The sequence below is a fragment of the Trichosurus vulpecula genome, chromosome 2 (assembly GCF_011100635.1).
Source record: "Trichosurus vulpecula isolate mTriVul1 chromosome 2, mTriVul1.pri, whole genome shotgun sequence".
NCBI classification, from domain to species: domain Eukaryota; kingdom Metazoa; phylum Chordata; class Mammalia; order Diprotodontia; family Phalangeridae; genus Trichosurus; species Trichosurus vulpecula.
Genome location: NC_050574.1, coordinates 312,028,373 through 312,045,472, shown reverse-complemented (window position 1 = coordinate 312,045,472; position 17,100 = coordinate 312,028,373). Strand labels below are relative to the sequence as shown.

The 17,100-nt window shown below is 43.6% G+C and overlaps 1 protein-coding gene across 1 annotated transcript in view; it reads right to left on the bottom strand.

The window, feature by feature from the left end:
- Positions 1–17,100, bottom strand: part of MYO7B (myosin VIIB) — a 145,578-nt gene that overhangs the window by 32,068 nt on the left and 96,410 nt on the right. Inside the window, 10 exon segments of the mRNA XM_036744081.1 lie at positions 2,425–2,606; positions 4,199–4,368; positions 7,129–7,255; positions 7,363–7,386; positions 7,389–7,418; positions 7,421–7,478; positions 10,208–10,375; positions 14,053–14,280; positions 15,563–15,736; positions 16,700–16,819. Of these exon segments, the coding sequence (XP_036599976.1) occupies positions 2,425–2,606; positions 4,199–4,368; positions 7,129–7,255; positions 7,363–7,386; positions 7,389–7,418; positions 7,421–7,478; positions 10,208–10,375; positions 14,053–14,280; positions 15,563–15,736; positions 16,700–16,819 (1,281 nt within the window).

Here is a 17,100-nt window from a genome sequence, read left to right as displayed (position 1 = left end):
TTTTACATCTACCCATAGGTATATGTTGTCTCCCCCAGCCAGACTGTAAACTCCCTGAGGGCAGGGAAATTTTCAGTTGTGTTTTTGCAGCCTCAGGCTCTAGCCTAGTACTTGACACATAGTGGGTTTTAACAAATGTTTGTTGATGGATCGATTGATTCCCCTACTCTGGAAGGTGGGGACCCTAATGAATTCTACTTTTCCATACCATGGCTAGAAAATTTACCTCTTTCCGCTCCCCATCTTGCATATGCTACCGGTAGCCGAATCTTGTCCATTTACCCCCATAATCTCTTTCCCGTATGCCCCCTTTTCCATTTCCTCCTAAATTCCCCATTCTTTTTGTTTGTAGGCAAGGTGGCAACAACTTTAGTATGGGCTCTTGCCATTTCTCCTCTGGACTAGAGCAATAACCTACAGTAACCTCCCTGTTCCCAGGATGCCCCCTCTTTAGTCCATCTTCTTCATAACTTCCACATCAACATTCATAAATACAGACCTAACAATGTTATTTTCCTACTCAGAAATTTTCAATGGCTTCCTATTGCCTGGAGGATAAAATATAAAATCTTCAACCTGATATTTAAAGTCCTTCACAACCTAGCTCCAACCTATCATAAACTCCCTTATTTGGCATTTAAGGCCACACTCAAACTGCCTCCGGTTTGGCTTATTATAGTCTCCTCCCCTTCGTAACCTCTAAGGTCCAGCAAAACTGGCCTTCTTCCTGTGTCTCATTTGTGATATTATGCTTCCTTCCATGCCTGCCATGCTCTCTTTCCTCCCATCCATCTTAGAACCCCTAGCTTCTTTCAAAGCTAAGGCACCTCCTTCTATAGGAATGCTTTCCCAGTTCCCCACTGAAAATCCTCATTGATGCCACTCCCTCCCTCCCCCCACACCAAAGACTTTGAATTTATTTTGCGTATGTACCTGTTGCCTCCACTAATACAATGTAAGGCCCGCAATGGCAGAGATTGTTTCACTTTTGTCTTTGTATTCTTATTGCTTAAATCACAAACTCATAGGAGGTGCTTAATAAATGCTGTTGATTAACAGCTGATAACAGTTCCTAGTCCTGCTGACCTGCCAGAATGAAAGGGTTAACCACTGTGGGACCGCTCTGAAGGGTCAAAAATGTTATGTGCATTATGCTTTGGCAGTGGGATGGAGGCACCAAATTTAAAGTCAGGAGAGTCCAGTTTAATTCTCCTGCATTTGCTAACTGTGTGATGATAGGGAAGTCACTAACCTCTCTGAACTTCACTATCCTAATCTCTAAAATGGGGATAACAACACATAGTGATGCTGTATTTTTAGGGGTAGGGCTGGGGGGTGGTGAGCATCATAGAGAAGGCAGGAGCTCCTTCAGGAGAAGGGAACCACTCAGCTGTGGTCTCCAGATCCCCAGCCGTCACTGCCCTGCTCTGGCCTCCCCACAAGAGGAGGTTTAACCCAAGGTAAGTGGAGCCTCAGAGGAAACAGAGGCCTCTTTTTCCATCTCCACCATGAGGAATGGACTCTCTGGCCACTGCTCAGAATACTGCCTTTGCCTCAGAATTCCAGACTAGGAAGAGACCTCTAGAGGTCACCCTATCCAGTCTCTTGTGTCCAGACCAGTGAACGAGAGGGAATGGAAAGAGCTGGACCTCGAGAGATGTGAGTTTTAGTGCTTTAGTTTCCCTTGCTGCATTGACCATGGGCAATCACTTTCCTTCCCTGCATTTGCCTCGGTTTCCTTGTCTGTAAGAGAAAGGAGAGCTAACTAGATGACCTTCAGGGTCCCTTCCAGCCCTGATATTCCATGATCTATGAATAAGTAAGACATTCAGGACGGTTGACTGTCCTTTTTGCTTTTTTGAACCAGTCACTTTTGTATTCTTTCACAGTTCCAGGGTTTGCGAGCTCAGGGACCTCAGGGCTTTTGATCTTGGTATCATCGGGGCTAAACAAGAAAGACATTGACCCACGCACAAGTCAGAAAGGAGTGTGGAGGCTTCTCCTGACACAGAACCACCCTCTCTTCCTACCTCGTGGCAGATAATGGTCTCTGTTAGGGGTAGGGACAGAAACATCTACCAGGGGTGGTAGGAAAGGTGATGGGGAGAAGCACAAGACTGGGGACTTAGGGAGGGCCATAAATCTATGACAAAAAGTGAGATAGCTCAGATCTTGCCCACAGGTAAAAAATAGCAGATAGTTCTGCTTTACATTTAGCTCTGTAAGGTATAGTGGAAGAAGTTCTGAGTACTGTGTTCAAGTCCTGACTTTGCAACTAATTTGTTTTAAGATTGTGGGTAAGTCACTTCAATGCTCTGACCCTAGTTTCATCTGTAAAACAGGGGTAAATCTTGTTGAATATTCAGGGTTGTAAGAGTGTTTTGAAAAGCGCAGAATGCTACAAATGTAAGAGAGTATCATTACCATCATCTGCGGGGTAGGCTTCACAATGGTGGGGATGATATAGATGCTTTCAATGGATACTACTCCAGTCTTGCCCGTCCTGTCATTTTGGGCCGGTATCCAGTTGCCACTGGGTGCTAGACCTTCACCTTCGGTCAGGATCAACAAGTCTCCTCTTTTATACGTCAGGATGGTGGGGTCATCTGGAAGCCCAAAGATAAACACAGGGTATAGTCTACCTGGAAAGAAGGGCTATGCCAATGTGGCAGGAAGAATAAGTTGGAGGGGAGGGGGATATTGCTAACATATTATGCCTCGGCCCTGAAAATCAGGTATTTTTGGAGTCTCAAGGCCAAGAAAGACCCAGAGAAGAGGAACAAATAGGGATAGTAGTTTGCATCCATTTCTTTGGGACCCATCTTCAGAAGGGATGGGGTTATCCTGGTTCCCATTTTACCCCTTTCCTACAGTATTAGGAGTCTAGAGATAGTCTCCCAGAGACTTCCCAGAGACTCTATCTCTGAACCATCACCATGTTGGAACCATCATCACTACCTTCTTCAAAATTCGCCTCTCCTAGGCAATGTTTCTTCATTTTCCCTATTCTGATTCCCTCCTTTCTTTGCAGTCCATGGTACTTCTCCAACTACTTCAGCCCATTCTAGGGTCTCCTGTTTGGACCTCTTATAGGCTTTCTTATAGGCAGCTAGGTGTCACAGCAGATAGAAGCCCTGGGTTTGGAGTCAGGAAGACCTCCCTAAGTTCAAAGCCGGCCTCAAACACTTACTAGCTGTGTGACCTTGACAGAAAGAAGGAAATCAGGAAGAGAGGTTTTGAGGGGTGGGAAGATAATGAATTCTGTTTGGGGCATATTGAGTTTGAGGTGCATAGGAAACATACAGCTGAAAATGTCCAAGAGGCAGTTAGTGATGGGGGTTGGTAGGGGGCAGAAGCTGGAGTTCAGATGAGGAAACAAGTGCAAAGAGGGCCAGTCACTTGTCTAAGATCACATAGCTATTGAATTAGTGAATCTGAAACCAGGCCTCCTGACTCCCAGGACAGTGCTCTTGGTGCTTCATACGAGATTTGGGCTGTTTCTCACTCTAAGAACCTCCTATATGCTCTGCTCTGATGCTGTCTGATGTTGCTTGAACATGACTTTTGCCATAGAGAGCCAGGAGGAAGACTGAAGTGAATTCAGAGAAAGCTGGAGGGTAGAGCTGGTTCCAAGAGACGCAGAGGACCTAGAACACTGAATGTAACAAGTCCAGAGGACTTTTTGCCAAATTCCACCCCATTGTCAAGTAGAATGCAGGTTCTCTGAGGTCAGGGACTATACTGTCTTTGCATCCCCGGTGCTTTACACATAGTAGGGATTTAATAAGTGTTCCTGGAATTGAATTGTTAAATTGACCTCAGTACTGATCCCTATGGCCTAACCCCAGAGCCTGGCCCTTCTCTAGACCCCTTCAGACTTTATCATGCTATTTATAACCTTATTCATAATGAAAAAAAGGGGTTTTATCTCTGGCCCTTCAGCTCCATGAATCTTCTTTGATTACTTCTGGCTCTTGCCTGATCAGGAACTTTATGACTGTGGATTCTCTCCCCCTCACCCTACTGTCACCCCATCAGTCCCTCCCCCACCCCCCAATCCCAACCGTCCACCAAACTAAGAAGGCTTCAACCAGCATCATGGAATCCTTGGCCCATTATAGGGTCTACCCCTGCCTAGCACATCACACCCCTGCTTAGCACCTTGCCCCCCATCCCCTATTCCCTGGAACCAGGGTACCTGTGGATTTCTTATCTCTTGTGGCCATAGCATATGTGGATGTCTTCTTCAGACCCTCCAGGAACATGGCAATTAGCTCAGCAACGTCCACACTCTCGTTGGAGGTAAACACATACTCCTCTGTATTCAAAGTGGACAGGGTGAAATTCTGCTTAAACACCTGGGGTGCCCTGTGGATGAGAATGCTGGTTATCACTAAGACCAAGGACTAACCTTGGCCTCAGAGTTAGAGGACTATTCTCCACTATCCAGTCTGATTGTGAATGATTCAGTCTATGGATTCTCCCAATATTGGATTATTTTATTTGCAGATTTACCAGACTATGAATTATTTAGGCCTGACTGTTCCTACTTTTCTTTACAGCATTTAAGTTATTTCCTGGTTCCTGTGGTAAAAGAGAGGAGAAAAATAAAAGAGGAGAAATTTTCATTCATCAAATTTGGAAATCTTACTTGAAAAAGTTCTGGCCAAAGATATGGTAGAACGTTCAGCTAAAATGGTGTCAGAACAGAAGCCAAAAGAGAAAGGCAAAAGACAAAGCCTCTAAAAGCAGGAAAGAAGGAAGGTGTAGGCGAAAGAACACTGGGTTTGAATCCTGGCCCTGGCATTTACCATGTGACCATGGAGATAATAACTTTCATAACTACATGTTATCCCTCAACTCCTGGGATGCTGCCTGGAGAAGGTTGCCCTAGAGATGTCAGACTCCAGAAATGGCCAAATAGACTCTGTCCCAGACTTCACCCATTTGGTGACATTTTTGATCTAATGGGAAAGGGAAGTTAAAAGAGTTAGTCAACATTCAACACACATTTATTAAGTGCTTACTATATGCCAGGCATTGTACTAAGTTCCCTTCCATCTTGTGCACCATGCTGGACAAAAAGCTGCATACGGAGCCAGACAGGTGTGATCTAATAGCTGGCATCCCTATCTTATGGATGAAGAAACTAAAGCTGACTGGGGTTAAGTAACTTGTCTAGGGTCACACAGCTAGTAAATGTCTGAGGCTGGATTAGAACTTGGGTCTTCCTGACTCCAAGTCCAGCGTTCTATCTACTACTGCACCACCTAGATGCTCAGTGATCCCTGGATCCCCTTCTTCCAGGACTCTGAAGAGCTGCTGCTGCAGAGTTATGGGATGCTTGTTAGTAGTGCCCACCCTGCTCAGTCGAGGAAGGAAGAGGCAGGAGGAGATAGAGATGTGATCCTCTTGGTTGTTGCCCCAGTATCTGATATTTCCACATATTATTTACCTCCTGATCAGGTCTCCTCTTATTATCACATGTCTGATTATAAACAAAAGACTTTAGTTGTATGATTAATGCCAGTACAAATGGAGATTTGGAAAGAAGTTTTTCAGGTCTTTAAAGTGACAGGAAACATCAATCCTCTTTCAGTACAAGCTGAAGTATCTTTTAGGGAGGTTGGATGTTGGTGGGTATGTATTCATAATCCCCCTCCTCAGTGCCCCCACTCAGAAACAAACCACTGAATGGGAGCACCTGTGGTACAGATGAATTTCTGTTGAGAAATGGAGGTTGATACTCTGGTCAATACAATGCTCTAAGACAATTCTGAAAGACTCACAATGGAAACTCAGAGAAAGAACTGGTAAACTCTGAGTGGAGACTGAAGCATACTTTTTTTACTTTTTCTTACTTTTTTGTAACATGGCAAAAATGGAAATATGTTTTGCATGTATAATTGGTATCATTTTGCTTGCCTTCTCAATGGATGTGGAGGGCCTGAAGGGAGGAAGAGAATTTGGAACTCAAAATTTGGAAAAAGAATGTTAAAAAATAAGTAACAATTTTTTTTTTCTAAGGAAAAAAAGAAGAAATGGAGGCTAAGTGATTGAGGTGGCCTGAGACTGATGGGATCAGCCCTCGTTAAGGGCCAGCCCTTAACAAAACTGTGAAGTTTAGTAATGTGTGTGCTCCTCACCTAGCAGTCCTTGTTTCAGCCTCTTCTGCTTTTGAGGCTCTCAGCACCCAATGCCTTTATATTACTGCAACAGTCCTGAGCAGGAAGGAAGATCTAATCAACTTATTTACAGTTAGCTAAATATAAAATTAGGAATATATGTTTATGTAATAATTTTAGAACATAATAACTAAATAACTAAATAGATAAATAGATAAACAAACAAACAAATAAATATAAAGTTAGGGACTATGTGTTACCACTTCTTACTAGGGCATCTGTATTTTAATACGAGCCTGGAAAGAATAGTGGTTAAGCGAAAGAAATGAAGCTTGGAGGGCAGATGGATAGTTATTTTGGGATGACAATGGGTAGGAGGGCATTCTGAATACTACTCTGTGAGGGAAAGCTCCAGATGGAAAAGTCAGTAATCATGGCTGACCAACAGGTCTCTCTATTCAGAGTTTCCACCTCAATCAATTCTGATTTATCCAATTACCATTAGGCCCATTCTAATGATAGGATGATAGGATTTTAGAGCTGGAAACTACCTTAGAGTTCATTTAGTCTGGGGTTCCTGTAGGTCCCTTCTTTGGTGAGTTCTTTCCATAACCTCCACTTTGGGAAAAGGCTCCAGAACCATCCCTGATTCTCTAGACTTAGCCATCATTATGCCTCAATTCAGGTGCCTCCTTTTCTCCCTTCCTCACCTTTCAGCCTTTATGTGTTGCCTCCCACCATCAGAATGCAAACTCTTTTAGGGCAGGGACCATCTTTCTCTCTGCTTGTCTTTGAATCTTCAGCCCTTAGCAGAGGGCCTAGCATGTAGTAAGTGTTTAATAAATGCTGTTGATGGACTGATCTAGTCCAATCCCTTTATTGACAGCTAAGGGAACTGAGGTGCAGAGAGGTTAAATGTTTTGCCCAAGGATACACAGGTAGCCATGCCACTCCAGAGGGCACATGGCAGGTAAAAGACCTCTTTTCAGCTCAGGGCACTAACCTGTTGGTGACTATGCCAGTAACCTCAGGGAAAGTCAGGTCCAAAATTTTCTTCTCTGATTTGTCAAGGAAGCAGATACCTTTCCAGTTAACGGCCAAAATCAGCTCAGTCTTGTGCAGACTGGGTCCTGGAAATGGGATGACATAGTCTTTATGAACACTGGGGGACAGTGCCCTGATTCAGTCCTGCCCCATTTCCCCTACTGTTTTCCCCTTTCCAATTAGCTACCATTACCTGAAATTTTGGTAACTTCAAAAACTTGGAGAATAGTAGAGGCCATTGGAAACAACCATAGTCACAACTTGTTCCTTTACCAATAGCGGAGAGGAGCGATTTTGGATGTAGGGAGCCTAAAAGGGAGAAAATATATTCTGTGATACCCAACAGAGGTACTCTTGTCTGTATTTTCATTCATCCACTCAGTAACTCATTTATTCATTCAACAAATATTTATGGAATGACTTTTGTGTACCAAACACTCTGAGAGATACAGGCATTTATTACGCATTATATATTACAAGCAGGTGTCAAGGTATTTGGAGACACCCTGTTTCCCAGAGCTAAGGCCCAGCAAGCAGGCTATGCTCTGAGCTTGGCATAACAACAAACCTTTGTACTCTGGATGATCTCACCCTCTGGCAAAGTGACCAGCACCAGGTGTTCACTGAGGGATTTATGACTTTTATATTAATCAATAACTGTTTAGATTTGTTGGAGCTCCCCCTGTTTCCCAGGAACCTGAGAGCCAAAGTGTTGCAGCCTAAAGCCATCCATCAAAATCTCCTGACATGCTAACAATTCCAGAATTCCTGTGCTTGTGTAACCGAACCAGATACTGCACTCCGGTTCCCACCACACTAACTCTGATTCTGTATCCTATCGAATAATCACAAGGCTCAGTGACTATTAAGACTTAAGAACTTAAGACTTAGGAACTTAAGAATTGTTCCCACAGGACCCAGGAACACCTGCATTGTCCACGCATGAGCCTGCTGTGAACTGCTAAGAATGATTGTGTTGTGGTCCAGCATACTGTTGGTTTTTATGCATATAAGATCTACCTTTGCCCCAGCATGTTAAGCCCTGCTTCTCAGGAGGTAGGGCTTCTGCTTGCAGGCATTTTCCTCACTCTGAAATTCCTGTTTAATCTCTGATATACCTGCCTCTGGCCTGCTCTGTTCAGTTCCAGCAATTCCCATGTTAGAGGCCGGTTCTGGTCTGGTTGACATAGGAAAGCTCCATTATGGGGTCCATATAAAGCCCTTTATGGAGCTTCCCTACCTGCAATGTACAAAGTCATAAGGGATGCTTAATACATGGCTGTATCTCTCGGAGTGTTTGATACATAAGAGTCATTTAATAAATACTTGTTGAATGAATGAATGAATGATTGAATAAATATGAATTTTATCTAGCCTGTGGAACAAGCAACAAAAAGTACATTGAGTCTTTTACTCACAAAACTGTACACAGATTAAAAAACCTTTTGTGCCTGCCTCTGAGAAGGCCACAAGATGAAGCTCTTAGTGCATGAGATTCTTGTGCACACACTCCATCTCTGTGTAACTTCCTTCTTTGTGTTTTGCTCTGCCTGCTTTGTTCTATGGTTTTGTTTTTTCTGTTCCCTCTCCTTGGATGTTGCTCTGTGCCTGGTCTCTGTTACGTATCTAATTGGTCCCGCTTCTATGTTTCTTTCCCTGTATTATCTTTCTCTCTCACTTGATTTTTTTCCATCCCTGTCTCCTCACTCTTCATTTCCTTCCCTTGTGTTCTATCTTCTTTAGAAAATAAAACATAATATATTCTACAGTATATGTTATACTTATTAAACAGAATCTCATGTTTTCTATTCTTAATTTTAAAAGTGCACAAATGGAACATTTCGCCCTCATATTAACCTTGAGTTATGTTTCCCTTATATACTCATGCCTTTGAAAAAAGTTCCTCATTACTTCTTTAGGAGAGATAAAAATAGTGTGCTTAATGCACTTCCTATCTACTACTATGCAAACAGTTTTTTTTTATGTGCAAAATACTAGTGGCATTTCCGAGCTGTCCAGGGTTCAAGTTCATTCAAGAGAAAAAGGAGGTAGTTTTGGTTATTGTTCAGTTGTTTCAGCCGTGTGCTGACTCCTCATGAGTGCATTTGGGGTTTTCTTTGCAAAGATACTGGAGAAGTTTGCCATTTCCTTCTCTGGCTCATCTGTAAAATGAGGAACTGAGGCAAACAGGGTTAAGTGACTTGCCCAGGGTCACACAGGTAGGAAGTGTCTGAGGCTGGATTTGAACTCAGGTCCTACTGACTCCAGGCCTGCTGCTCTATCCACTGCACCACCTAGTTGCCCCTGAGGACAGGGCCAGCTCTAAATCTGGGGTTAGCCCCAAATTAGGGTCCCAAAGGACTTACTTGCTCACCCAGTGAAGAGAGTCAAATTAGAAACAGATCTTTGTTCAAGCTTAAATCTATTTGGATACTCGATCTCTTGAACTTTTACCGGACTTCAGACCACATTTTCCTGTTTTGTCTGTAAGGTCCTGATTCGGTAAGACTGCTGACCTGTACTTTCAAATCTCGGACACCCTCCTGCCTCTTGGTTTATCTCATGGCAGCTGCCTTGATAACAGATTCTATTCCCATGAATGAAATGGGATTACCTCTTGCTCACTAAATGAGATATTAGCACTGTGGACCTTGCTACCTAGACTAGGCTGGCCTTTCAGTATTGGAGCTCATACTATGCAGTGCTCTTGGCCACATAGCCCCTGAGTAGGCCCAAGGGAGTCTGAAGGACACATTATGCTTCTCTAGCAGACAAAACGACACCAGAAATATTCATATAGTTTATATATTCCTTCTCTTTATTACTAGTATTGGTAGTTCCTGGATTTCTCTAACCCACAGGGATCTCTCCCCTACACTGAACAACATATATATTTGTTGTATCATCTGTTATATAACCGCCTTCAGGGGATGGACTATGACACACCATCGCTGTACTCTCTAGAGTGCCCAGAACAAAGCAGGTGTTAAAATTGGAATTGAATGGAGAAGAGCTGGTTGCCATTAGGAGGTTCTGACCTTTGCACAAGCTGAAGTCACAAGGTTGACCCACTGTTCCTGTGGCTTTGTCCTGAGCACCTTCCCAGGGATGCAGACTGGAAGGATCTTCTCGATGTTGCTGCTCCGGATGAAGCTTCCAAACTCAACGTAGCAGTGTTTGGCTACCACCTCCACCAGGTCCTCCTCCTGTAAAAGTTCAGTTGGTCATAAAGTGGCCTGGTGGGTGATTGGGGAGAAAGCGTTCTTTCCCCTTTAAGTCCTGCTCTCCTCTCCCCTCCTTTCAGGGGCCCATGCTCAGTTCAACCCAATTAACTGCTCATCACTACTTCCTGCAATGAGTTCTGGGTCCAATTAATCCATAGGGAGGCAGAGAATGAAGGAAGAAAGCCCAGCAAAAGACATGGCTTAGAGAGGTCATTTGATCCATCTCCCTGCCTCCTAGTAGGACCATCCTCACTTCCAAACAATCTCAGACAAAAAAAGACAATGTGTTAAACAAGACCTCCAGTTCAGATAGCAAGTGCTTCTTATAGACTCAGACAAATTATTGGGTCCTGATTCAAACTTAATGATGCCCTGATAATAGTCTTGGCCCTACTGCTAGGGAACAAATGCTTGTATTAGTTCTGAGGATCTTTCAGGTACCAGAGATATTCATTTAACTAGCTGCTTTCCCCATCTAGAAAGACCAGATAACTTAATATAGCCTCTACTTGGCTCTCAAGGCCCTCTAAAATCTAGTTATGGATTCATAAAGTGTTAGAGCTCAAAGAATCTTTGTCATTATCTAGTCCAACCCTTTGGCTAAGAGAGAGAGAATGACTATCCCAAAATCAGATAGCAGAGTAAAAATAGAATAAAGATAAGAACCAAGACCATCCAACTCAATTTCCCATCCTTGTCCAAACTCCTGCTCTAGGCAGGCCAATTTTCTTACCACTCATCTTCTGGGTCCTAGGTAATGTCATTTTTTTATCTTCTTCTACCTTTCATTAGCCCAAATTTTACGCAGTCTTGAGACCCACATCAAGTTCTACCTTCTCCATGAAGCCTTCCTTGATTATCCCAGCCCACACTGATCATGAACTCCTATTGTACCTATAATTGCAATCACATCATCTAACACTGCTTTACATTATTCTCCAAAGTTTCTCGTATGTAAGTATTGCCCAGCTTCACCCAGCAGCAAATTGGCCCCTCTAACAGTGACAATGTTCCCCAAGAGGAATAAGTCTAGTTGAGCCTCCTGTTTAGCTGAGATACCAGCATTTGTGGGGTGCCAGCTCAGATCAGCCACAGAGTCCCTTGTGCATCACTGACCCCATGCCCTGAAGTGAACTTTGGAAGATTCTTCAGAGGAAGAAAGGACATTGAGGCCCTGCCGTTTTGGTGTTACAAATTCCTTTGACCAAGTGTATTCCCTAGCTATATGTCTTCTTAGGGTTGTGTCCACTCTTCACTCCCCTCCCCGACTCTGTGTCTTTGTGGGAGGGTGCACCCCAGATTTTGTAGGGGAAAGGCTTTGCTTCTACTGTTGCTGCTCTGCCATTTGAATTCATGTGGTCTCCTGATCTGGCCTGTCTTCTGGGAGGGAGAGAGGCACCATTCCTTTAAGCTCTCTGCTGCCTAAAGCCTTGAGAAGACTCAACTCTGAGACTAAACCCTTAAGGATAAGAACGTACTCAATCTCATCCCTCAATCATCAACATACTCCCAACCTCTCGTACCTTCCCCATCCCAGTGATCCTGAATCTCTAGCGGTCATTCAAACCTGTTCTCTGCTCCCCACTGTCGAATCCTTTATTCCTGCCTCTCTCAATTCAATCCTGCCAAGATGCCGCTCTAAGGTGAACTGTTCCATCTCATTTGCTCTCTGGAATATCTCCTCCATTGGTAACAAACTTGCTTTCATCTTAAGTCTTTTCCTTTCTCACTCCTTTCATTTGCTGGCTCTCACTGTGTCCTGACTCCCTCCTGATGACACACCTTCCCAGGATTGTCTTTCCACTGGTTGCTCAAATCTCCCACTTACTGGTTGAGGTGGGGGAGTTGGAATATTCTTTTCTCCCCATCAACACTTCCATGTTCTCCCTCTACCATTATCACTTAATAACCTCTCCTCTTTTGAGGTTCAATTAATCCACATTTACCACCCAATATAAAATTGTTATCTACCATCATCCAAAACACTACCTTTTTTTCCCTAATGAGTTTAGTGCCTGACACCATCTTTCCACCTCAACTCTTGCCCTCATAGTAGGGAACTTAAACATACGTATTCAACATACATATGTTCTCTCAGGCACACTAATCTCCCAGTTCTTCAACTTATCATCATCATCATCATCAAAATAGCTACATTTATATAGTACCTACTATGTGCCAAGCCTGTTCTAAGTGCTTCACAATTATTACCTCATGCGATTCTCACAACAACCTTGGGAAATAGGTGCTATTATTAATCCCCATTTTAAAGTTGAGGAAACTGAGGCAGACTGAGGTTAAGTGACTTGCCCAGCGTCACAGCCAGTAAGTGTCTAAAGCAGGATTTGAACTTAGGTCTTCCTATGCCCAGCCTCTCTCTGTTGCATTGTTTTCCATGACCTATTCCCTCCCCCAAACTTCAGCTACACGTAGAGATATGGTCATACCTTTGACCATCACCCATAAATGCACCACCTCCATCTTCATGAACTCTACAGTTCCTTTGTCTGATCACAATCTGTTGTCATTCTACTTCTCCCTCTGACTTGCACCACCAAATTCTGTTGAAGCCCTCTATTCTTCAGATCTTTCCCAGGCCATCATCCCTACACTGGCTCCGTTCTCCTCACTTCTCCACTGACCCCTTAATCAACAAGTTCCACTGTACACTGTCCTTTTCTTTTGAGTCCTTTGCCTCCTTATCCCACTACTGATCTTACCCTGCCAAACCGAAGCCTAGGATTACTCCCACCACCCATTGCCTTTGTTCCTCTTACTCATGTGCTGCTGAAAGAAATTGGGAAAAAAACCAACAAAACTGTAATGACTTGGTCCATAAAAATTTGATCATAACTGGGTTCTCTCTGTAGCAAGACAATCCTTTTACCCCCACCTTCCCCAATTGACTCACTATCTCATTCACCACAGTGGCTTCTCCAAAACTTTTTGTCCTGCCTCAAACCTTTCATAGTTTCCATTCTCCCCTTCTCCCCACCCTCTCAGCTGAGAAGCTTGCCTCATATTTCACTGGAAAAATTGAGGCCATTCACCTAGAGCTCTGTCTTCCTCATCTCACATCACTCAGATGTCTTCTGCTACTATTTCCTCTTTAACTGTCTCATATGAATAGATGGACCTTCCAATTACATTTTTTTGTGGGGGGAGGCAATTGGGGTTCTTGATCCCCTTTAGTGCTAGTGTTTTCCTTATGTTGATTATCACCAACTTATCCTGTCTATATCTTATTTGTATGTAGTTGCTTGAATTTCCAGTGCCTGCACATAGTAGGTCATTAATAAATGTTTGTGGACTAATCAACTCTAAGAACTTATTGAACCTACTGGTGGATTGTTAATGAGAAGCACCCTGGTGAAGAATTGTAAGAAGTAGTAATCCACAGCGTTACTCCTAAATTTCAAGGTAGTAATCACCCCTTTGTGGACCCAACCTGCCAGTATGTGTGCAAGTTCAGAGAGTGGTGAAGAGGGGATGCTATAAGTGTATCTATATCTATCTACACATATATACATACATATACATTTATTCAATGGGCTTTAACAAAGCCTTATTTTCCAGAGCTATATTTCAAGAAATCATAAATGAAAACCCCCATGAGATAAAAGAGTTGATTGATTGATTGTTTCGAAGAACCCCCTCACCTTCTCTAAGCGGTACTCTCCAAACCGGAATCCTCGGATAACCTGGTGATAAATGAGTTCTGTGCTGACAGGATCCTGCTTGAAGTCATGCCACGGAGTGAAGATTTCTTTCCTGAAGAAGAAGCGCCAAGGGGACTGGCGTTCATTTTCACCCTTCTCCTTGGTCAGTTGTTCACACTGGGAGATGGCATCCATCAAATGATCACGCCCTCCACCTAATGACCAGACCTGAGTAACAGAGAGTCTCATGTGGGAGGGGGCTGCGATTCAAAAGTCAGCTTCCACCAGTAGAAAGAAAAAAGATCTCTCTCTCTCTCTCTCTCTCTGTCTCTGTGCGTGTGTCTGTCTCTGTCTGTCTCTGTGTGTGTCTGTCTGTCTTTCTGTGTGTGTGTGTGTGTGTGTGTGTGTGTCTGTCTGTCTGTCTGTCTCTGTCTCTCTGTCTCTGTTTCTCTCCTCCCCTGCCTCTGTCTGGGTCTCTCCCTCCCTCCCTCCTTCCCTAGCTCTTCTTACATAGATGTAATAGCACAGGTCTATTCAAAACCAAATGTCATAAGAGTTATAGAGCTTCAGTGTCAGAGATCCTCTGGTCTAAGGCCCACACTTTGCAGATAAGAAAGCTCAGGCTCAGAGAGGGACATCTCGATGCCTTTGGAAGGGGATTGTTATCTGGGCAAATGTGAAGTTGGTTGTATTGTAGTAAGCTCAAAAAAGAAACCAAAAAATGAATCCATTTGGAAACACTGTGGAACATTCAGGTTTTGAAATTTTAATTTTGACAAGTACTAAATGGTAAAACTAACTTTCTTTTGTCAGGATTTTGCTTGGTCTTATCATTTAGAGTCAAATTACATAATGCTATTGATCTTGAATGGCCAGAGATGTCTCTCCCCACTTGGCCAAGGCCTGTCCCCTAATCAGAGATAACCTGTCTGCAAATAGATTAGTTTGCACATTGGGGTCATGACATACAAGTATACTGCCTAAAGATGAATTTGACCTAATATCTTTGACATAAAGGTACAAGGTGATTTCATATGGGATTATATGGATATATCTGCATGCATCTGTGTGGAGGAGGGGGCAAGTGAGTGTGTGGAAATCTGGGTGTGAGGGTATGTGGGGCATATGGGTATATATATGGTAACGTGAGGGTAGGTCTTTGGGTACCTCTGTGTCTTTGTGCAAGTGTAAGTATGGTAATCTCTTTTATAGAATGTGAGCATCAATATGTAGACATAGGTGTCTGGATGGGAGGGTGTGCGAGTGTGACAGTGTCTGGCCAGCAGTCATCTGGGATGTGGGATTTGTGGGTACTTAGGTATATGGTGACTGGGTATGTGATATCTGAGTTTGGGTTATGGGGGTTGGGCACAGAAGGTCTGGTAGTCAGGTGTAAGGGTGTGTATGAGGAAATCTGGGTAACCTCTGAGGTTCCTTCCAGTTCTTAGATTTTGTGGGTGCTTGTGTGTGTGCATGAGTATGTGTGTGTGTGTAGAAATAAACCTGTTACCTTGTCATATATGGCGGCGTAGATGGAAAACCCAAAGAGATCCTTCAGGTGTAGTTTATCGGCTATATGCTGGCAGACTTCCCTGGAGGTAGAGGCAGAGTCAGCTGTAATCGTTAGGCTTTCCCCATTCATCAGGGTGACGTTGAAAAGAATGTGAGTCTTGGACTTGACTGCCTGTAAGAAAGACCCCAGAGAAGACTCAGACTCAAGGGCTGAGGCCAAAGCACCCCACCCCACCTCCGGAGTCCTTCCAGCATTTACACATTTGTGTGCATTGTGAATAGTTTTGCGAATTGCTCAGCATGAAGAGATTTTAGTTTGCTCATGGGTATGCACTATCCTATCAGCAGTGACCAGAGCTAGCCTCCTCCACTCTCCATTGACTCCTCCTGCCCCGTCTTCCTGTAGCCTGTGAATATTCAACTCTAAACTCTCTGAGGACATACACACCTCTGCATCCTCCACAGGCTCCCACAAAGCAGGCACTCAGTGAATATTTGTCAAAGGAAGAAAAATAAATATAAAAATAATATTGCCTTACATTTAAGAGTGTATTATAGTAATGAGGATTGCATTCATATTCATTATGTCTTCACAAATTCCTTAATGGGCATGAACAAAGGAAAAATCCCCAGGATTTGATTCCCTAAGATATTTGGGGTTCTCAGAATTCATTATGTGTTCAGAGATATTTTCTGGCTTATACTTCCCCAAAACAATAATAATGATTGTTTTTATAGCTAGCTTTTATATGGGGCTTTAAATTATGGCCTCCCTGTGGGGTTTTGGGTAGGGGACACACCACTGGGAGAATGATGATTGTTGAAGATGCACTATGAAGGATCCAGGACTAGAAGGGATCATGTGGACAGACTCTTCCCTCTCCTCCTTAACCTTGTCTTCACTACCTACTGATGGCTAGAAGGAGGCCTCTCTGGAAAGATGTGTAACGGGGTTCTTCTGGGATAGGTGCAAAATGCCTCTCATGGTGTCTCTACATGAAGAGACTCCATCTTTCCCCTCATGTCCTCCACCTGGAGATGCCATCTGCAGCATTCTGCCCATGTGCCAGACCCCGATTATCAATCTATTCTTCCCTCCCAGCCCCCAGAGCCTGTCCCAGATGACGGCTCCTACCTGGAGCTCTAGCGAGTTGGGAGGCTCGGTCCTCACTCCATTGGCATAGGTGCGTCTCAGTCGCTCTGAACAAAAGGATCTGTAGCCTGGGGGCCCTTTGCTGATGAAGTTCAGCAGGTACTGGAGGGATGAAGGACAGAGGACAGTGAAGGCAGGAAGTAGCTAAAATGAAGCCAGCAGCTCCCCAAGGCAGCATCTAATGCTTCCCAGCCCACAGAAACATCATTGTGAGATTCTCAATTCTAGTCAGTTCTCAGGTTTTTCCTGAGGGATGTGTGAGATGGGTAACTAATACAAAAATTATAATAGCTAACATTTACATAGTACTTACCATGTGCCAGGCATTGGGCTAAGCACTTTACAATTATTATCTTGCTTGAGCCTTACAATAATCTTGGGAG